Genomic DNA, 23771 nt, shown 5'->3' on the forward strand with positions numbered 1-23771 from the left:
GTTCAAGGTTGTTTGCGCTCGCAACATTTTCAACATACTGCTTTTAAGTTCGTTCCAAAGCAGCTTACTCTACCGGTTTTCACTTGCTACCACGATTGTTTTGTAGTAGAATCTGAAATATTTGTTTATTTTACGATAAGTTTGTAATTAAAAAATCAGGCAGGTAAAAATTATATAATCGACGCCGACCAGATGTTTCGCCGGATTTGTAGTAGCATTGCTACATCTGTTTGGTCAACGTCAATGGTAAGGATTTCACTCGTTCGACCGGTATTGTACTTTTTGGTGAACTGAATTAGCTTTGCTTAATTGTATCTCTTTACTAACAGTATCTCGTGGAGCCAGGCATCACCGATCGCATGAGAAGGGTTGATAAAAATCCTGTGAGGCTGAGGAATTTTCTAAAATGAACGAGTAACTATTAAATGTCAGAGGTGTTTGTAAATTTAAAAGCAATGTCTCGATTCAATCCAATTCTCATCATAAAATTCAATTCAATTCTTATTTTTGCATCATAGATCTGGTTAGAATCGATTCATCTCAATTCAATCAGCAGCACACTACAATTCAATTCTTAATTTTTTAGGTATCCTAACTTCCAATGAATTGATTCAATTCAGTATTTTAGATAAAATCAATTCTCTATCAATTTACCCTCTGTCCACTAGCTAGCCTATACAGCCTTTGCTCTGAATAGAAGTTGCTCACCCACACAAATGTTGTTGGATAACTCCTGTGCAAAATAATCTTGGAAATAAAATAACCATTGATTGTTGCAGTTTATTTTACCATATATCATAGGACAGTTTCTCAATGCACTTGGTGGCTAAATTAAAAAAAATGTAAGTTTTGTTAAAGTTGCTGGAGTCATCCTCGATCCACCGGGGCACTGGTTGCAGACAGAGCGCATAGAATTTCAGCCAACTTGAGCATCTGCCTCTTGTGTTTACTCCAACACTTTATACAGGGACCTGTGTAAAAGTTTTCAGGGATGACAATCAAATTTCTTTCTACAAATTGTCCAGAATGCGTATTGAACAGCCCAGAGCATAACATTTCTCATTTATAGAGACTAGCTACCAGATTTGAATTATTGCCAACACTCGAGTGATATCACATATGATTAGTTAACACCCCACTACACATAGCTTAAAGTTACGGCAGCAAAAGCAACCACCAGCAAAACAATAATTTCTGCCAGCTGACATATACAAACAACCAAAATTAAATAATACAGGTGAAATTACCTTTGTGTAGCAGCCAACTCATGATATTTAAGTAGTTCACCCTCTAAGCCAATATCACACACTGAAGGAGCAATGGCTCCCTTCTTCAGTTTGATGAACAGGCTTAATGCGTCCTCCTTTGGCTCTTTGACGACAACAGGTGCCACTGGCTGAGCAGAATGTGGCACCCATTTCTTGAGTTCTAAAAGCAAATACAAGTTAGTGAAAGCTATTAGAGGGAGAAAGAAATTTAAAAGCATTATAGGTAAACTGCATGCAGCAAATTGAAATAGTGTATTGAATTATTGCCAATGCATGCATTGCTACACCAGGACTGCAATTATTATTACATACCACCATGTCCACCATCTAGTGTACACACTGTCAAAAGATTGCCAATATGAACTAAGTTGAATGTGTCTATACATACATATACATACATATATAGACATTTATATGTATACCTTTGTAATTTTTTGTTATGGTACTGTTGTTTATAGAAAAATCTATTTATTAATCAATTTATTCAATTATTTTTTCGTAACAAAATCTTAACATTCATTATAATAATTATTGTTTATTTATTAACCACCACGAACAGCAAATTACAAGCGAATGTGGTGATTAACAAATAAATAGATAATAATTACAGCAATTAATTGTTTAGATAATAGATAGTTGAAGATAGTTTGAAATATACCAAAAAATGAAGAGCTTAGGATAGAGCAATAATAATTAAAGATAATGCTTTTTCTCTCATTCATTTACTACATTTAACCTCCTTCATTCATCTCATATTTAACACAGCACAATAATTACCTAAATAAATAACAAACTACTCACCACTGCAGGCACTGCTTTGTCTGGAAAAAAGGTGGCATCATCGCTAGTGCAATTCTATCAGTAGTGTCCATCATATCTATAATATGATAATAATACTGTAAAAAGAATGGATGTTGTTGTTAATAACTTGATAAAATACATCAATTAAATATGGAATAAATTAGTGAAATCGCCAGACTACTGAAACTACTTATCCAGCGAGAGAAAATCTTGTCAACAAACCACAAAACTGAGAACAACTAGACCAGTGAATTAGGTTCAACTTACCATTGAGTCCTGAGTGATAAATTTAAACCACTGCATAGGATGAGGCCTGATGCATGAATGAGATGCTGTTACATTTGTTTGCATGGCGATCAAGAAGTCCTTTACTAATGCTAGAACCACCCAAGCTTAATTCAGTCCTGGAGTTGTCTCGCGCCAATTTTCGAACGAACTGGAGGCATAAACCCCATACAGGTTGCAAAGTTGATGCAAAGAAAACCCTCAACTAGTTTTGTCTGAACCAATATGAGTAGATCTGCTTAGTCATGAAAAGTAAAACAAGCCATCCATCATGTATGGTAGACACCTGCGATGCCGGAGAGGAAGAAAAGAGGATGACAAATCTTTTACGCTGTCATTGCTTATGCTAACTGCAGTTAAATGATTTGCTGATAAACACAGCACTTTTTAATGTCCTTTAATAGTATATTCTGTATCGCCAACAATCCAGCTTCTGATGAAGTTTTTATATGTCTAAATGAATTTAAAACACTTTATAGCCTTTGGAGTTGTGGCGTTTTTAAGCAAAAGATCTTATTTGAAAGCTAGTTTATTTAAAAATTATGTAACGCGAGTTTGTTTGTAATTCAGTGACGTCTAAAAGACTTTGAAAAAGTTTTATAGATCTACTAGCGCAAAAAAAATATCAAGAATGTTGCGTTTGATTAGGCTTACTAGTATATGAGGAGAATTTTATAGTACGTAGGCCTAAGTCTGAGGAACTTTATGTAATTTTTTAGCCTAGCATTATTTTTAATAATTAGGCTACTTTTGGCAGAATTTTTTAGACTACTTTGAAGGTCATGCCGATATAAAGTCAGCCATAGGAATGATTCTAGCAATATCGTTTAGGTGAAGCAAAGTGTAATTGTTTGGTTTTTAAATTAACTCAGTTGTGCTATTGTTGTTTGTTATTTTTATCAAATAATACATTTGTTCTATTTGATTGTAGTAGTATGAGTGATCATGTAAAATTCAGCTCAGCTGTTATAATCTAAAAGATTTTTGAGCTGTTAAGTAATGTAGCATTTGACAAAGTCCCACAATTGGCTGGACATACAAGTGCTGTTCAAACACCAAGCTAGTCCAAGGTCAAGCATTGAGTTATTACTGAACGAAAGCATGAAAACACTGTTAGGGGCTCAGATTCTTGGATCCGGAATCTTGCAATATTACTACAATGATAATGAAATCCATTTTATCGTAGATAGCCGTGATAACAGTATAATTAGAGATATTTATATATATTTGATTGAGGTAAACCAGACAATTAAACTAACGGTGTATGTTTCCTTCTACGATACAAAAATTTGTGTGTTGTGTGTATAAAATCGGATATTCAATTTTAATGTAGTTGTTTTATGCCATAGACCAATTAACTATAGCATAGTTAATAGGTCTATGTTTTATGCTAACACTCACACTGAAATCTCTGCCAAATATAAATAGCTTATGTTTAAAAATATTGAAATTACCTTCTAAAAATGGAGTGCTATTTGAATGTGTTAAGTTTGTGTATCATAAGACAAAGTTGGTCAATAATTTTTCTCCTAGTCTGGAAGAAATTTATGCCATTCATCTTTGTTTAACTTAAAGGTTAACTTGCAACAAAGTTCACATTACAGTTATTTGGTATCAAAAGATGTGTTGTAGGTGCAAAATATGTGGAAAAGGTGATTACAAGCTCTTAAAAGCTCAAAAACGAAAAGCCGCCGTAGATTGAAATCAGTTTATTTCTCTGATGTTGTCATTACATCTGGTTATTGTTTTGTCGCGTGATGTTCTCGCATGAATTGAAAAGCCAATAAAAGATGCAATATAAAACTTCTCATAGCACTAGTTTATGACAAATACTTCGAGTTTTACCGAAGATCCCGGTATCAAATATAGATGCTCGCTACTTTACAGTTTTGTTTCGACTTGGTCTAATCGTCTAGTCGTAATCTGATCATGTGACCCAATACTTCGCAAATAATTTCTGCAGAACTTTTCGATTATCACAGGTGATCAACAGGCTCGTCATGATTATCAGACAATGATATGTACTCCTTTGTGCCAAGGTTAAAAAAATTAAATGAATTTTTACGGTAAGTTAAAAATATCAGTGCTGAAAGTGACAGCATTACAATGACGATAAAATAGACACGTAAGGACAATAGACATAGTTTTATAAAATGCATGAAGTATATTTGTAAAAATATTTCGACGAATGAGGTTGCGAGAAATTGTAACAGAAGCCATCTTGTACAACTACGTCCCATTTGAGCCGTTTTAGAAAGAGATTCCAATCTACGGCGGTTTTGTGATGGCGGCGATTAACTGTTCGTTTTTTAGCTTTTAGGAGCTTGTAATCACATTTCCACATATTTTGCGCCTTCAACACAGCAGAGTAAGACATAGTGAATCTTTTGATACCAAATAACTGTAATGTGAATTTTGTTGCAAGTCAACCTTTAAGTATTATTGGCAATGTACTAAAACATACCGCAAAACCTCTATTTGAGCGCCACCTTTATTTGACTGCTACCTCTCATAGAATGCCACTTCAGGTTGAAAATACAGTGCCACCCTTTAATTGAACACCACCCCTTTTAGAACGCCACTTTGGCATTCATTAGGCTTGATCTTTACAAACTTATAATAGAAAGTGATCAGCAGAAGTGTCTGCAAAATAGTGCTAATAATGACTTGGTTATATCAATAACAATTAATCCTTTTATGTTTGCTGTAGTGGTTGCTATAGTTTTAGAGATGGTGTGCCTGAAAAGATCGGTCGTCACAATTGTCAAAACTACACTCTGATTCGAAGTCACTAAGGTGTAAATCCAATCCCTTGTTTTCAGATTTGTCCATAATGTGGTTTATAACCTGACCTGAAGACTTTAAAATGTTTTGATGAATGATGAGAATACTTTTGATAAACATCGTTCAATGTAATAGCAGCCATTGTTAGGGCATATTTAAATTCCTTTTTCAACTTCAAAGCTTTACGATTTTTTCTTTAATGCTTTGAAAGTAACACCATCAAAATAATTAATACTGCGTCCGTCTAATATGCTTTACTCAGAGTAGTTCCTTGTTTAACTCGGTCTGATACATCGACATATATGTAAAACGGTTTAGCAAAATGTTGAAACCAACGGCAATAATCTCGCTCTGCCTGAAGGGAAATGCAAAATATAGGCGACATTAGCTTCGCTCATAAAAGGGTTAAATTTATCTTTCCCAAATTCTGATAAGCTAGTCGACAAATAAAGTACCACCCTTCATTTGAATGTCACCTCTAATAGAATGCCACTATAGCAGAAGGGTTGAAAAATACAGCGCCATGGCGTGCAAATAGAGGTTTTACAGAAGTTTTGTCACACACCATATTTTCTTTAGAGAATTTAAGTATTATCTCTGACGGCTGCTGACATCGAAGTTTTAGCATTAATACATTATTGATGATGTCTATCTCATGACCATCTATTGCTCGCTATAGAATGTTGAAGCTGTACTCACCACACAAGCTGTGACTGGTGCCACAGTATCTGTGCAACAGTGCAGGAACAGAGCTGGTTATGCCAACAAGTGGATGAAAAGGGATGTGAAACGAAGAGAACTTTCTAAACAATTCAACAACGAACGCATTCGATTAAATGCCATCAGAAAGGATGATTTTCTACCGAGAGAGCTTAAGGTAACTAAATTGTGATTGTTTAGAGGATTAGATGATAAGCAAGAATGGCTTGCGCAAGATATGCAGTGTAATATTATTTATTTTGTGAGTCATTCCGGCTATTTAAAAAGGCTGCTTAGCTGGAGTGCTGCAAGGACTATAGCTAGTGCTATCACACCACCATTTTTGCTTCCGTTTAACAAGAAACAGATTTGCTGAGTAATCATTCGATATTGTCATTTTGTAATGAATTTCATTGGCCAATCCAAAGGTAAACAAATAGTGTAATAATGATGTAAATTTTCGTTAAAATTTTTAACGTAAGTTGGTAGAGAACATGCCAATTAGCAGGCCATTATCTCAGGGGATCTGATTGCACCAGCTATATTTCTAATTACTTAATGTAACCGCTAATTTAGTACATGTTTGTCATCTGTTATATAGGCCTTATTTCTGATGAGATTTATTTATCTTACATGACATTCCTATTCATCTAGAACATTATTGCTTATATAGCTATGACTGTATAATAGGGATGAATATGGTACACAGTTTCTGTTGTTCCATCAGATTATGTATAAAGCTGTGGTCCAAATATTGTGAGGTATTTTCTCAAGGCTGGGATGATTAGACTTCTATTGCTGAAAATACATGTTGGAGACTATGCCGTCACTATTATTCTTCATTCAGGCGAGCATCTGTCGCCGCCAACAACGCTAGAGAGATCAGATTAAGTCAACGTGGTACAATGTTTTTAACCTCATCCACTTGGTATCCAGAGTGGAGTTTGGCTTGCCAAACAGCTCTGATTTTGGATTACATTGTCTACCAATTTTTCCAATTACAAAATCTTTCAGAGCTTATTTGAGGTTATTTTTTAATCTGAGACCAACTGGTGACCAACTGGTCTAGTCCCATTTTTGAGGACACTATGCGTGATTGCACGAGGCAGGCACTCATTTTGCATTCGGTTGTAAAGCTTTACGCATTATACTCTAGGGGAAGCATGCCGAGCCCATCTGTCTACGTAGCGTCTGATTTGTTATTCCGTAAGGCTACATCAGATTGAATATGCTGCTTTTTGGAGAAATATTATGTGATAAGTTCAAGTTTAATAACAAAAAATATTGCATATCTTTGACTAATTGAGACATGTTTAAACAGAGTCCTTAACTTTACCATCTAATAGTTCTTTAAGAAAAATTCACAGAATTCTCAGTCCGTTTTACGAAATAGTGTGGGTAGAGCAACTAGTATCCCTTAGTAGTTTCGTTATGAGCATTCCATCTCAATCTGAGTGACTCTTCAAATAGAAATATATACAAACATTGCAGATATTATGACTTTTGTGTTGAATGGATTGATTGGCTATGGATTGGTTATAAGTTGGTGTGCAATTTTGAAAGGCTTCTTCCATACACATTTAGCTAGACTTTGGCCGGGGCTTACAAGCTTACCATTGAAATCCCACACTGAGTGTCGGCATCTACAATCATTATGTTCATCAACCTGGTCAATTCATCTTTTCTTTATCGATTTTTTGTCACCAATATCTTTTTATTTATATTCTTTTTAATAATATCAATTTTTTTATAATATTCATTAAATCTTTATATTCAATACATGATTTAGCATCAATATCACCATGACGAGCGATTTCCATAATTCAGCCATTTATACAGAAATATAGTAATCTGTACATAGAAATCTAGTAATCTGTGACCCATTGCAGAACATATTTGGTACGCTGTTTGCAGGACCTTGCCACTCATGATATTAAGCAGCTACCAAATGACGCATATCCTACCCGTATTCACAAACGCTGTGTGATGACCTCTCGACCCCGAGGTCTCGTGAACAGATACCGTTTGAGCAGGATACAGTGGCGACTCCTCGCTGACTACAACAAACTTTCTGGAGTCACCAGGTCAACTTGGTAGTTTTGAATTTGCTACTGTTTGTACACAATCGGAGTAGCTGAGATATGGTTATGTTATATTCATTTACTACATAATATACAATCATAAAAACATATATTGTAACATGTATATTGAAAATACAAAGACTAATAAGATAGGTATTTAGAAGGCGAGCTTCTTCATAAGGAGGTACACATGAGAGTCCGCTTGAAATCCATGCAAGTTGTTGGCATCTCCTTGAAGCCTCATAAGCAGCCCTCCAAATGACACGTATGCAGACCTACAACAAATAAGATTTGTGCTCTCCATACCTATCAAGGATGAATATTCTGAAGCCCTCAGTTACAGGAAATAGACATAATAATCAATCTTCTCAGTTGTCGGTAAATTTATGAGTTGAGCTTAAAAAATACTGCATAATAGTTTTGTATAAAGCTTATCAAGCACTTTAGCTAAAACTTGAGAAATCAGAGAACACAAGTCCAAATCAATTGAATATTGACATGCCATTTTGTCCTAAAATTGGATGAAATACCAGGATATTTACACAACAATTTTTTAGCAAAGCATTACAAGCACATGACAAAGATATGTGTCACGGGGAATCCTTAGCGATGATGTCACCTGCCAATTGGATTTGTCATTCTATTAGCTTATCTACAAGAAGGATTACAGCATTGCAATACCTAACAGGAGTGTTGATCAAAGAATTGGTTTCTGTGGTGGTGCGAAGAGAACAGTTCATGTGGAAGTGATATTAGAGGTTGTGCAGAGAAAGACAACCAGCTAACCACACTGCCACACAACCCGAACACGCGACCAGCCAAGAACTGTCGCAAGATACATTGCTTGTCGATACCTGAACATCACAAGACATACCAGATAATGCATTTACAGCGTGTGCAGACTCAATGCAAATGGTTTAGCTGGTATGTACTGAGAGGTCCATCCGTGCAAGTCCACTTGGCGAGACCTTAGATCTATGGTTGACCTGAGGTAGCAACAGTCAGATACCACCAGTTGTGTTCACTGCAATGCATTGTAGAAGAGCGAAACCAACAGGGATATCTGACTGTGTGACCTCAACATATACTGTATTCTCAAGTTGCATGGAAATCCACAACAATGGGTGTGTTAGCTGACAACAACATGTCAAGCTCGCTAAACCATGGTGAGTTTTAATCTTATTGTCAAGGAAGTTAAGATAAATTCAAGATAATACAAATTCCGTCATTGCAACAAGTGCTCAGTTGAAATTTTTAGCCAGTGCAACAAATGTAAACAAAATTCCCATAATGCTTTATTTTTACTGCTTAGGGTTGTTTAGATATTTAGCAAATTGGTCAGACAACCCCCACATTTATCAATATCCCCCATTATTTCCCAAGCCATACATGTATCCTAAAAGCTACATAGTGAAATACAGTTTCAATAGATATTAATAATGGTTAGCGAGTGAACTTCTCCTTAAAAATAGGAGAATGAGAGGTAAATGGCCATATCAACATGCATTGACAGTGTACTCTTTAGATTACAACCATGAGGAAATAAATAGCTCAGGAAATATGGTATCCTAAAGTGAACCAGGAGTATTTAGAACTTCATATCTATATTAGACATTAATTAGCAGGTGCTACTATGAAGCTAAAATACTGGTTGATGGTGCAGAGGTGTGGAAGCTTGAATATTGACAAACATTTCCTGAAGAGTCAAGGCCTAGGGTAAAGCCATAAAAACAGTTGTTTGCCTTCATCACTGCAGTCTATAGATATATGTTGAACAGTCTCATAGTGATCATATTAAAAGCTTACAATTCAGGTGAAAACTAAAATTTAAAATAAATCCCTTCACGCTTTTTCTTGCAAATGTTTGCTGAGAATTGTATCAACACAAACATGATATTCATATTTTGAGTGCCAAGCCATTAAAAACAACCTCAGTTTATATCACAGAAAGGTCTAATAACGAAGATTTCTCTAATCACTTGTTAACAGGAGGTGCTTCTGTAAGCGATTGTGCCAAGACAAATGCTTGTTGAGAAATCTTACTTGTAAACAAAAATCGCAAAACACATCTTTGCTCATGAAGCAATCTAAAAAATGAGGAATTTTTATGGCTACATACCTCTCATTTGTTAGTGTTGTTTAATGATTATTTCAGCTCGTAACAAAATATTAGCTCTTATTATCATCGGCTAAACCAGAACGAACTCTATTGGACAGGCAGAAATGAAACAAATCTCTCATTACGAGTCACTAATGTGAACTTCTGGGATAATTTTATCAAAATATTGGGTTACAAAGTTCAAATATGTCATAATATTAAACTTAGTAGTTTTTGTTATCCCGTGAAACGCAGTACTCGAGAAATGCCAACACTAGAAATGCCAGAAGAGAGACACTCTGATGCTCAGGAGGTCAGCACAACAGTCACACTAATGGCTGAGGAGATTGCAAGTATGAAATTCTAGAAAGTTCTGCTTACAGTCTGGATATTGTGTCGCCTCCAGCTTCATCCGCTTCTATTTTATACACCTTTCCATGCATGACATACTCAAAACTATCAGCCCGCGAGGGACCCGTGTCATTCGCCTGAAATTCCCCTTCGTCCATGTATCCATCCTCCCGGAGTGTTGTCGCGATGACCATTCGGAATTTCTCACCTGTCATGACAAAAATTTATCATTTTCTATCATCAAAGCAATGTCCACCTCTATATGCTCAACAAACATAACACTTTACCTTATCAGCTCCGACCTCCTGTACTATCTGTATATTTGTTAAATGTCAACGGAAGTTTGATTATTCAAGCCGTGTACGAAGATAAAAAAGAAATAAAACCTTTGGTGATATTGCGAGAAGAAGATGGTAAAAAGGGCGAGATGAGTCGGGGCTAAGAGATTACACCCCAAGTTGTCATATACATGTAGACTGTCTAAAACAGTCTCAGCATTTGATCGATAATGTAAGGAATCTCTTACTTGAAAAATGAAATTGATCCATTAGTTTCCACCCTACTCACACTGGAGTCTCTCGAGTCAGCTATCATAGTGCCATGTAATAGATACGTACATAGTTGATGCATGTTAGATTAATAAATTACTATAATTAAATACATAAATTTTACCCTAACCTAGGACTCATGTGTATTCGCCTCAACTATCACGTTTTCGCGGAGTCATCCTCTCGCGAAAATTTTAGGTGCGAAACTAAACTATCATAACGAACGAGCGAAAACGCGGAATTAAATAGCTTTGTTCATTGATAGTCCAAGAAAGAAATAGCAGCAAGCGATCAAATTGCATTATCGATCTCACTGACACCATTCTACCTACGGTTCCCAATTATAAACTAAACTAGTCCCAAATTGAAATTTTTTTCTTATCGGTGAACTGAACCTGAGGAATCTAATAATGTTTGTTCCACTGCATATATTTTCACATCACTATATTTTCGCACTCATCAGAGCTGCGAAATTAAGTTGCAGCGAAATTTTACTCTGTATGCTACTCACGAAACTAAATACTAGCGAAATATAAGTGTCCTATGGTATATTAATAAATCCCGCTTTGTCATTGTCTGTCTGTTAGTCCGAGTAAATGCTAATTACGTTACACAATTTTTGGCCGATTTCATTCAAACTTCACACGCTATGCTCTGTGCTTTCCCCTCGTCTAAAATATCTAGTTTCAAAACTCTGTCTGGTTCTTGAGAACCTCTTAAAAACCGACCTGCAGGCCATCTGATTGATAATGGAAGAAGTCCTGGGTATCAGATAGTCCTCCCAAACATGCAAGGACTGAGTCAAGTCAAGCATTCAAGTAAATAAAAAGTAAGTTTAAATTTTACAGATCTAAACTCATCACCGTATATCAGCTCAACAGGAAACATTTTAATGCGTTACCTAAAACCAACAGATATATCTTAAAAGTACTGCAAGTTTGATACTGGTACCTGTTGACCTACCTGAGAGGCATGACTCGAGAAGGAGAGCTAACCCTACCTAGTCACCATCTTGTAAATAGTAAAGCAAGCTAATGAGCGTCTAACCCTACGAGCCAACTAGACTAAACGAGTTCTTTATGACTGTACTTTATATGTCTGAGCGATACAGAGTACAAGTCACATGCCGCATCACTCTCATTGTCTCGCTTTATCTCCTCGAGAAACTGATACAAATATCTGGCATATCTTATCATTCGGTCCCACTTTCCACGCTCCTTATCTCTGTGACAGCTGTCCCATTTCAACTCCTTCCATGCATGACTTGAATGAATTGGACAGATTGATAGCTTATCAAATGTAATAATTTTTTCATTTGTCGATTCCAAAATGATATTGAACTTTGAAGGCATAAAACAATGTCACAAACATCTATCAGTGTTTATTCAGCAGATGAACAATCATCCGCCTGACCGTGGGATCATTCCTCCTCGAGCAAAGACCGAATACAAGGAAATCCATGGTTATCTATGACACTCCTTCATGTAGACCCTATGATTGCATGTACCAATATACCGATTTGTACAAACTTTTCCCATAGCTATAAAAAAACTGATCAGTCAGCAATAATATTAATTTTTTTCTAATCCAGCCTCATTTGCCGACGGACAGTTAATAATCGACAGCATTCTGGCCCAAATGACATCACAGGCTCAAGCCTGTAGTAAAACTGTAAATAATCCACAAAGTGGATATGAAAACTGGTGCCAAAGTGAAAAACTATGAACACGGTGTCAATGACACACACTTTGCTCATGGACTGGCTGAGAGAGGGTGGAGGGAGCTGTCTGGCACCTGATTAAGGATGCCATCATTTATGATTTAGAGCTAATTAGAGGTAGAAAAGAGCCATAGAGGGTAGGAATGATGACTGAACAGGTAATAATCAGAGATCATACAAATAAATATTCTCAAGCGAAAGCGGAGAGAACACACCTCTCCCTGTATATCGAGAGCTCACAGCGCTCGCAGAGCATATCATGGTATCCTTGGTATGCTATCAAAGGCCAGCTAATGGCTACTTAACCATCTGATGAGGCAGAGAATTCTGGGTAAAGTATTCCCCGTCTCGTGAGCGATATTCACCATTTGCGGATATTCGCTAGCTATTCAAGGAAATCCTGAATGGCTGTCAGGATTTTTCAGCTAGTCAATGCTAAAAGTGATGCGACTATCCAACGCTTTTTTGCAAGATGGCAGCCACTAATCTGCTTTACCATATCAAAAATGTCTAATATTGAGATTTGACAAAGAAGCTTCCTTTTCTAGTACAAGGCAATAAAATGCTGCAACTTCATTAATATTTTGCGTTATTGTACTACAATAATTATCATACAATAATTATCTTAGCTATATTCACTGAAAAGATAATCTGCTGCAATGGTCAAGTAGACCGTGTCCCGAGTTATTACTACTAGGAATAACAAACTATGCATCACCATTTTAAAAACAAGGAAAATCATATTTGAAAAGAATGGTGAAAGGTTATACGTTTAGAGATTAAAACCTGCATTTGCAAAGGCCCTAGACTAGCCCTAGGCCCTAAACTAGCCCTAGGCCCTAGACTAGCGTGGTATCTACAAATATGTCGACATCATCTGATTAGCGCATAGCGATGTAATCAAAAAGCTCTGAGTTTGTTACGCAATTCAGGCTTTGCAGAAAAAATGGCATAAATTTCTATTTTTGTTTGATACCACTAAATGAATACTTTTAGAACAGCTTTATGTTACGATAATAGATAATAAACAACAAGGTTTACTTGAAGTAACCATTGTGAATGATCGCTGATAGCTGCCATGGGCTTATCTATAAGCAGTACGGGAAAGCTGGCCAACTTTTGGCTCTCACAAAAATGCGGCAGATGTTTCACAACCGACTAGGTACTGCCTCTCTATCATGAAGTTACAAAGGCCAGCATCACCATCTATGGGAAAGTTTTATCTATGCCAAAAACACTTTGCCACAGATGGGCATTCATACCGAGAGAGAAAACAACTTCTGCTCTTTCATACTTTCTGCTCTTTCATACATCAGTGCTGGGCATGGGTACTTCTTGGCCAACGAGTTTAGACTCGCCCTCTTCCATTTGAGTTTATTGAGTATGGGGTAGCTGGTAGTGCTTGGCACGAGTACTTCTTGGCCATTGGGTTTTTTCGGGTACCGGGTTTGTTGATTCGGGTTTTATTTCTAAAATTTCTAAACATCGGACATCTTAAAATTTACTATGCTATTATAATTCTATTCAATTTATTTATTATTTTTTACTATTTTCTATTGACCAATATTCGTGCTCGTAGCCTTAACAGGCAGGTTGGTAAAAAGTGCTTAGAGCGCAGGGCGTAATAGACCGAGTTTTCGTCCACTCTACTCGACGGATTCGTGTACCAAAACCCGAACCCGCAAGATCGGAATGCTCAAAATTTTTATTACCCGAGACTCGAGAAAAGATAAACCCGCGAGTTTAACGAGTTTTATTACCCGTGCCCAGCACTATACATGTACTAGCAATAATGCATTAAAAAGAAGAAAACTCCTTTTTTAACAGGTAAGCTTATTTCAAGTAGGCCTAAATGTAGATTGACAATTACAAAAGGGTTATTTATATCAAGCATTTTCTATTGCAGAAGCTCGGCGAAATACTTATAATAAATGCTCCAGCTATATGGCAAAAATGACAAAATGTGAACAACAAAGATTAACTCCCATTAGTTGCTTATTCAATCTAACCAGAATATAGCCCCAAGAAAACTTGGATGAGAAAATACAACATATATATGTACATTATTCATTAACTGTTAAGATATTATTTGAATAAATAAATTGATCAAAGATGTAAACACAAAAAAGTGCCAGAAAAAAACATAACTTCAACAAAGATCAAAATTCATAATAAAATAACACGGTTTTAAATGAAGTGATAAGTTTAATTTGTAGCTCCCAGAGTATTACAAAAAATTTTCAGAAATTCATAAAGTACTTTCTATGCAGCTAGAACATTTGTTAATAAAGATTGAATAACTACAAAGACTGATCTAGGTAGTTGAAAGTATTGAATCTGTATAGTAGTTAACTGGCCCTAGTTTCTACAGCTCTATAGACTATCCTAGAAACAGAGCTTCGAAAAATATGAAATAAAAATCACAAAAACATTTTTCGTGAACTTTTGAATTAGGTATTTGGTACATGTATGTATGTTGCATCCAAAAGACTTTTAGGGAGAAGACAACTAACAAAGTTGCCTACATAAGCAGATTAATGAACAGATAACTCCTATAAATATATAGGAAATACAGTAGAGTCAGTAAATTCCAGATAACGAAAAAAATTTATGAGAAGTTTTTGCTTCATACTACGTAAAAAACTCCCTATAACGTAAAGTGTCAAGTTGGGCGAGTTTTCAAACTCGATTTGAATGTTAATTTATTTCGCTGCATTTGCGGAAGAAAAACCGCTGTGCGTATAGCGCTATATCTATTATACATAACTTTCGCGACATTCTAGTTCGCCGTAATAGATCGTTAAATGTGTCGACAAAAAGGAGAATAGGACAGCTGCGCAATTGTTCATAAATACAAAGGCGATCGATTGGTACAGGTTAGTGCTTAGCACGAGTACTTCTTGGCCAATGCGTTTTTCCGGGATCGGGTTTGTTAATACGGGTTTTATGTCTAAAACTTGGCAACATAAGACATATTCTAAAATTTACAATATATTTATAATTCAATTTATTTATTGTTTTTACTATTTTCTAACAACCGATATTCGTGCTTGCAGCCTTAACCCTTTCAAATTTGAACCCAATTGTCGGTTTTCAGGTATTGCGTAGGGTGTGTCAGAATCTATATCAGCCGAAATTTCGGCATTCGCATGGCTTTGTTTACAAAAGCCGTTCTAAATAACAGCGTAAACCAATCAAATTATTTTTTGCACAAGATATTAGACCATAAATTTCACTTCCATTCATAACAGTTTTCAAATATTTTTACCTACTTCCTTCGTTTTAATAACAAATTTTATTTGAACGATATCAAGAAAAAATCGACACGACTCGTTTGTTGGTAGGTCATAAATGATTGTGATGCAAATAAAGATTTTTATAATACTAATTATAATTTTCCAGTATACTTTGAGTCATAAAATAATGATGAACATGTGCTCAATGGATATGATGCTATTGTAAATGTTTTTACGAGTTTTTTAAAATCGTACAAATTTTTATAGCCTGAATTTTTTATAGCCCATATGCTAGTCAAGTACTGTTTTTTTCTGTTTGATGACATTTGCTGTGGGTTGCCCGACTTTTTTACTAGTGTTTACCAAATATCATTGGATTATGAGCACGTTTAGATATATATATAATAAAAGTTTAAAAACTTTGGATTGACAAAAAGGCCAGGGTTCAAAGGGTTAACAGGCGGGTTATTAAACAGTGCTTAGAGCGCAGGGCGTGGATAGACCGAGTTTTGATCCACCCTACTCGATGGATCCGTGTACCAAAACCTAAACTCGCAAGTCAAAACCCGAACTCGCAAGATCGAAATGCTCAAGATCTCTATTACCCGAGACTCAAGGGAAGATAAACCCACGAGTTCAACGAGTTTTATTACTCGTGCCCAACACTAATACAGGTGTTACAGCGTCGGTCTACCTATCTGAATGTCACGAGCTGAAATATCATCTAAAGTTATCTTTTATCCTAACCTTGACCGCTGGATACAGATAGACGATGAACAGATAGAACTGCTTTTTATAGTGAAAAGATTTTGTTGTCTCGCATTATTTTAGACGTACAAAATACTTGTTATTAGTTTTACTTTGCAGAATAGACTGTGGTTTAAAAAAATAAGCAAATCGTTGTAAACGAATTTCAAAAATGAGCAGTCCCATCAACTTGTTGTAAAATTACCGCAATTATGATTTATAAAACCAGTGAGGGTGATCATAAAAAAGAGAAAAGTCGTTTATGCAAACCTATAAGACTGCAGTACCGGTAAGGCCCACAAATTAAAAGAATTATGTTAAGTTTTTTCTTTTTGTGTGGTAAAAAAGGATGAGTTTGGAAAGATTTTGGATTGAAGTAAGCAATTTACATGTATTTTACTGTTCCTATAACGTAAATTCCCTATAGCGTAAATGTTCCTGGAACGAATTATTTACATCGTAGGAGCGCCTACTGTTTATAGGTATCAGATTTCACAACTAAATCCTTAATAAATGCAATCAGTTTAACCTCCATGTCCACATGTTATGGCTAAGGATGGAGAAGAGAGAGAAAATATATGTTTTAAAACCACTCAGCAAGTAATCAATCGAACAAATCATAGAATATTACATGTACGGTAGGCGCTCCTACACCGTAAAAAATCTGTTCTATGAATGTTTACGGTATAGGGATTTTATCTTATACAAACAGTAAAATACATGTAAATGGCCTAATCCGTTCCAAGATTGTCCCAAACTCACCACTTTGGCCATACAAAAAAGAAAAAACTAGACTTAACTTTTTAATTTGTTGGCTGTACAGTAACTGTAGTACTATTAGTTTGCATCGACAACTTTTCTCCTGTTCCTGATCAATCTCACAGGTTTTATAGACGATGATTGCGACAATTTACAATAAGTTGATGGGGACGCACATCTTCGACATCTATTTACAACAATTTGTTTATTTTTTTAGACCGCAAAGTCTATTCTGCAAAATAAAACTAATTACAAATATTTTTACGTCTAAAATAACGCAACAAAAAAATATTTTTACTATAAAAAGAACGATGTCTACCTGTTCGCCGTCTACCCGAGTCCAAAAATAAAGGAAAACTTTTGATAGTACTACAACTCGTGACATTCAAATTGGTAAACCGACGCTGTAACAACTGCACCAATCGATGGCCTTTAAGTTTTTATGAGCAATTATGCAACTACCTATTTTCTGTTTTTTCGACACATCTGACGATCTATCACGATGAACTAAAATGTCATGGAAGTTGTATGTACCATAGATACAACGCAATATGTACGTCGTTTTTTCTCACAAGTGCGGTGAGATATCTTACCATTCAAACTGAATTTGAGAACTCGCCCCAACTTTACACTTTATGTTATATATGAATTTTTTACATAGTACGAAGCAAAAACTTTGCATGAATTTTTTACGTTATCTGATTTTTACGTTATAGGAGGTATACCTTATAGGAACGTCTACTGTAGTTTGTTTAGAGTTGATGTAGAAATGGAAGTCATATCACCATTTACAGAAGATTAGCGAACTGTAACTTTTTAAATTTAGACCCTTCAAACTAAAGAACCGCTACAGATATATTTATAGCAGTTGTTACTAGAGCTACAGCATTGTACACAGCAATCCATGTTATGGATAGTAGCACAAGACTGTCCCTTAACACCAGTAAGATTCTATTGTTTGAAAGTGACTTGTGATTGGTCGTCCGTAACAAATAAGAACGCCAATAAAATCACTCCAAATTCAGAAAATCAGATATTATTCTGGTGCACGCATTTAATAATTTACATATTCAGATGCCTATTAAGAAGTTTTTAATGATTTCATTTCTTGCTATAATTTTTACGATAGCCTTTATTTTAAAGTTACAGTTACAGCTGCAATGCATTGGCGATTTTAAATTTGCGCAAGAGTTTGCTTTACAATAATTTATATTTTTCTACAAGAAATTTTTAAAGTTGTAGATAATGATCAATGGTGTTATTATAATCCACGGGTGATGATAAAATACATATAAAAATGGTAGAGGAACATAAGTCAACTTATTTTCACTCATGACTGGCTATTCAGAACTGCTCACCAAAAGAAAATGATCTGGATAAATAGAGTGCGAAATTCTCAAACTGCTTCAATTTTATAATGACAGAATTTCAGGTCCACAGAACCCAAAACAATCTGGTAAGTGTGGTTTTACCTTACAAACTAGTATATACAAAAATATATTACAATACACCGCGACTAATCTCTTTAAAGCAGGTGTGGTAATGGTGTTGTCTATACACTTAACCCAAGTTCTGATCAAGCCAATCTAATCGGCTTTTCGGCCTGATTTTATTTTGACCGGGCCGATCAAATCGTCTGTTACAATACTGCTCTATAATTTTTCTGATTGACTCAAATTTGTCAGTTTAATGAATCATAGTAAAGGAAACAAAACAAAGAAATGTTTTCAGTTGGAGTCGTCGTGGTAATTTCCGTTTTGCTCGTTTTGCAAAATAAAAATTATTTTCAAGAAAACGATCGTAACTGCTACTCTCAATATGGACGAGGAAGACGTTTTAGGTCATTTAGATTTTGATGGCAGTGATTTTGAGGCCGACCAGACTAATGATGATTACTCTGAAAGCTTTTCTGAATAAGATGATGATGAATGTAAGTAAAATTGTTTAGCCTTTTATTCGTTGGTGTTCATAATTCATTAGAGTGTTAGTCACAGTCACACTCGTAATTAGACATCAAACTGAAGTTTCAACATGTAGTCAGTCACACGAAAGTTGAGCTATAGTTGATTTTTCTGAGCAGAATAAATTTTCATTACTGTGAGAGGGTTTGATTAGATCACGTTTATGTGTCAGCCTGTAAAATAAATAAAATAATTCGTTGTTACATTTATTGTACGTCATTGTCATGACTAATAATAATGGAGCTACCATCCTGTATGAATGAACAAATATTGAAGTAGCTGGTATTTAGCCTCAATATTTTGTTGTTCTTGTAATTGTTTTATCAACAAATTCCTGGTCTGCGGGTTGTTGTAATCAATGTTGCAATGCTTGTCTTCTTTTTCTAGCTGTAACACCAGTTGTTAGTGCTCTACAAAGTGCCAGAGTGGGAGCTCGAGGCCAGAGATCCGGCAGAGGGAGACAAGCTGTAAGTGGCCAGCAGGCAGCAGTGCAATCTGATGCTGGCTGGAGTGAGGTTACTGCAGATGTGGTTGAGGGTGAGAGCTATGAGCTTGCTGATGATGTGCCAGATTTTACAGTGCGGCAACTTGGTTGCACAAACATACCTGATGATTGTGTTACCCCTCTCCAGTTCTTCGAGCTATTCATCACAACCGCGTTGATTTCAACTATGCTGGTGTGCAGCATGCAAAATAGGCTGTCATTTAGACTGCTATGAGATATTTACTCATAAGCTGTGATTACTTCAATTATTTTTAATTATATTATAACATTTTATTAATATATGATTATATTATATTTGTATATTATAAAATTATATTTTGTTATATAGCATATTATTGTATTATCAATAGTGATTAGTAATAATATTAATTTACTGTAATTTGCTGTTTGCGTTCATCTTGTGCAGTTTGTACAGTCGAATATTATTAATTAGTTTTCTCTCCTGTTTTTGACTTTGTCGGTTTAGAATAAAACTGCAATAAAATGAAAAATAATGAAAATAATTCTTAGAAATTTTGTGCAGATGTTCTTTACACTTAGTATTGCTGGATAATGTAAAAACACTTTCAAGAGAAAGACACAACCTTTGCTTACAACTCCTAAAACATTAGAAAAATTTTACGAAATTGCCTCCCCATGATTTATGGTCAAAGATGGTGGATGTAATGAGCATTTACAACTTAGATTATTGTGTAGTTAGATTTTTCACTTTGTTAGCTTTCAGAAAATGTATGCATTATCCAGGTTTTGTTTATAACATTTTGATTTTTTGGGGAGCCACTTGCCTCAATTGTCCCTGAAATGACGGTCATTTGAGAAATTTTTATGGTCGGTACTTGGGTTAACAAAGTAGATAATGAAACAAACAACTTAATTTTAATCAGGATCAGGAATCATCTCCTCATGAAACAATTTATAATCATTCAGTAATAAGCAGTAGTGCAGGTAAGACAGGCATGAAGTCTTGTTGGTATAGTTACCTAGCTGACTATTTACCAGACAATAAATTTAATGCTTAGGGCAACAACAGACAACACATTATTACTGCATTACATGCTTTGTGCAAAGATTTTGTAAAACTAACATTCGCCATGAAGTCAATATAATTGTAGAATGTGTTGCTATAGCAACTAACGTTTTATCACTAAGTAATTTAGCTCTATTGCGTGCATCTATAGCCCATGTGGTTATAGTGAGTATTGCCTGTAAAATAATAGGTATACTAGCTGAATGCCTGACATTGCCCGGGTAATAAAAAACGTCTTTGGACAGAGAATATATTTTTATTTGATTAACATATACAACAGTTACCATTCTAACTTTCAAACTTCATATCATAAGAGCAGTGTTTTATGCAGTTCAAATAAATTAAGAAATAAAATAACTGTAAAGGTTTTCAAACTTTCTCAAACAACTAACTTTTAAATTTCATATCCTGAAAAAAGTGTTTCATTGAAATAAATTAAAAAATAAAACAACTGTAACCGTGTTCAAATGTAAATTTGAAATCATTAGCAAGTAATGGCTAAATAAAGTCTGTTTTGTTGCAATTACAATGAAAAATGATTTGGTATACAATTATATGACTTTAATTTGTTTCAGTGTTGTACCGAAAATATTGTATAGAGTGGTATGGAAATACAAATACCTTCTGGTAAAAATCATCACAATTTCATATACGTAGTATAGTGTACATGTTTAAAATTAGTAAAAGAACAATATGTTAATCTTAATAACTATAATTACTCATAGTAACTTAGTGTATTTAGTGGTTATGATCTGCAAGAAAATGTAACATTACGATGTACTACACGCAGCACTGTAAGGGGTTCTTCTTACCTCCAAGACAGACGTATAACATAAAGGTTGAATTTAACTTATTTAGATTTAGCTTACAAAACAAAATGTGCTGAAGCTAAGTGTCAGCAAGCATTTTACGAAACTAAACTTCAACTTTCAACTAAAATTTTATCACTGATTGATTTCTAATTCGTTGTTACTCAAACTTATAACAAATAACGTTGAACTGAGATAGCGAGAAACATACATATATCTCTATCAGGCATTGTATGAGGGATTTCGGCGACGAACAAATAGACATTTTTGTTATTTCCTCGTAATCAGTACACCAACAGCCAAATTTTTGTTGATATCGTATGACGGAAAACAAATTCGCCCTAGTATGGCAAAGACGAAAAAGCATCGTGTTTCATAGAGTAGGATGCAAAAATCTTATAAGAGGGCATCGTGACCTCGTGACCTGTGGGCGCACTATATTAATTAATAATTTGGTGAGTGCAATCGCAAGAGAGTATACAGTATATGGTAAAAGCAATGATAATGTTAAGGACAGTGTAGCCTTGTGGTTAGGTGCGCGCAACAAACTTGCGGATGCGACCTTCATCAGTTCAAATCCAGTACAAAGCACAATTTTAATCGCTATATCTGGACAGAATCAGCGAATGACATAGCTGGACAGAATCAGCGAATGACAGTCGACGAACTATGAGGTATATATATACTGTATCTTTCTGCTGTTCAGAGCTTTTGTAAAACTTGTTTGAGCGAGCCTAATATTCGAACAACAAAATCATACACCCAATACAATTTATGTGGAGCCAAAACTATCAGTTACACATTGCTAAGGATTATAAAGCTATTTTGCATCATCCTTCAGAAAGAGTAATGTTATATCACTATAACGAAAGTCAGCAAGGTGTAATATCACTGCAATCGTTGAATTAGTATAAAACAGCAGATGCAAATCTCCCAATTCGGACGCATTAAAACATGAAAAGATCGCATTTAAAAATGTTCCCAGTATATACAGTCTTATGAAAATTGCATCAGCAGCATTTAAACAAATCACTGAATAAAATTCAAAATTAAAAGATCTAAAATTGCTTTTACCATCATTAAAATATAAAAAAGTTGTTATCACATAAAATTTGCACAACGCTCCTTTAAGTGATGTCTCATAATTAGTTATGAGCAAAGATATAAATTACCTAACGTGACAGGGTAGATCTGTGTGTTGATGTCAAGTATCAGGTCCATCTTGAACGACTCACTCTCGCAAAACAGCCTAGAAACTGAACAGAGGCAGGAGATGAGATAAACAAACAAATGATAGATCGGTTTATTACGCTATTTCTAAAACTCTTTTGAGCAGTCTACAGTACACAGCTGTAACTCACAACTATACTAACTACTGGCTCCTTCCTGTAACTATGCTAAACACTATCTAGTTATGGATGTCATAAAAACCCTTTCAGTGAAATACTAACTCCACTGTCATTAACACCCATGACCATATATGTATTAATTACAATCTCACATGAGTACTAACACATGCACCAGTAAACTCCAACCATAATATTTAACGATAGAATCATCTTCTACAATACTTATGTTAGTCTAATTTTATTTTTAATGGTAGAGAAGTTAACAAAATTTTCATCACAGTCATCTTGTTTACTAATATAGCAAATTAAATAGCTATCACAACTTCCAGAATATCATTAGTCACATAGTTGGTGACTACATAGATTCTCAGTCAACCATTTTAATATCGTGAGAAGACAACTTCAACATAGCATATTGCGGCTACAGACTGATACACAGGAAATTACGCAACAAAACAGGTCAAGGAGACGCTGATATATCTATATAAATCTCCATGTTAGTCATTCGTCTGTCCAGCTATAGCGATTAAATTCTAGGAAGGAAAAGTGAGCTTCGTACTGGATTTGAACTCACAAAGATTGAACCACAAAATTGTGCACATGCGCACCTAACCACAAGGCTAAACCATTCTCACCATTCCTGCGCTCTTACTATATAGGTTTAGCCTTGTGGTTAGGTGCACATGCGCACCTAACCACAAGGCTAAACCATTCTCACCATTCCTGCGCTCTTACTATCATTT

General features: G+C 35.3%; 2 protein-coding genes across 2 annotated transcripts in view; one reads left to right on the plus strand and one right to left on the minus strand.

Annotated features, from left to right (window-relative positions):
* On the plus strand, positions 1 to 8065 carry LOC137394603 (small ribosomal subunit protein uS14m-like). The gene is made up of 3 exons (XM_068081341.1): positions 1 to 246; positions 5818 to 6015; positions 7752 to 8065. Exons 1-3 carry the CDS (start codon positions 193 to 195, stop codon positions 7932 to 7934), a joined length of 435 nt encoding a protein of 144 aa, XP_067937442.1. The 5' UTR covers positions 1 to 192; the 3' UTR covers positions 7935 to 8065.
* The window catches only part of LOC137394593 (DNA-directed RNA polymerases I, II, and III subunit RPABC3-like), a 22903-nt gene continuing 7073 nt past the window's right edge, over positions 7942 to 23771 (minus strand). The window contains exons 2-4 of the mRNA XM_068081330.1: positions 22852 to 22935; positions 10398 to 10575; positions 7942 to 8193 (exon numbers count right to left, since the gene is read on the minus strand). Coding sequence (XP_067937431.1) covers positions 8076 to 8193; positions 10398 to 10575; positions 22852 to 22935 — 380 coding nt within the window. The 3' untranslated portion in view covers positions 7942 to 8075. The remainder of the gene's footprint in view (positions 8194 to 10397; positions 10576 to 22851; positions 22936 to 23771) is intronic.

This window comes from Watersipora subatra, chromosome 1 (assembly GCF_963576615.1).
Source record: "Watersipora subatra chromosome 1, tzWatSuba1.1, whole genome shotgun sequence".
NCBI classification, from domain to species: domain Eukaryota; kingdom Metazoa; phylum Bryozoa; class Gymnolaemata; order Cheilostomatida; family Watersiporidae; genus Watersipora; species Watersipora subatra.

Bases quoted from the DNA above. Each gene is read 5' to 3' on its own strand.
- LOC137394603 (XM_068081341.1), top strand. From the start codon at position 193: ATGTTTCGCCGGATTTGTAGTAGCATTGCTACATCTGTTTGGTCAACG. The intron at 247-5,817 runs GTAAGGATTTCA...TGCTCGCTATAG, and splicing joins CTGTTTGGTCAACGTCAATG to AATGTTGAAGCTGTACTCAC. The intron at 6,016-7,751 runs GTAACTAAATTG...CGCTGTTTGCAG, and splicing joins TTCTACCGAGAGAGCTTAAG to GACCTTGCCACTCATGATAT.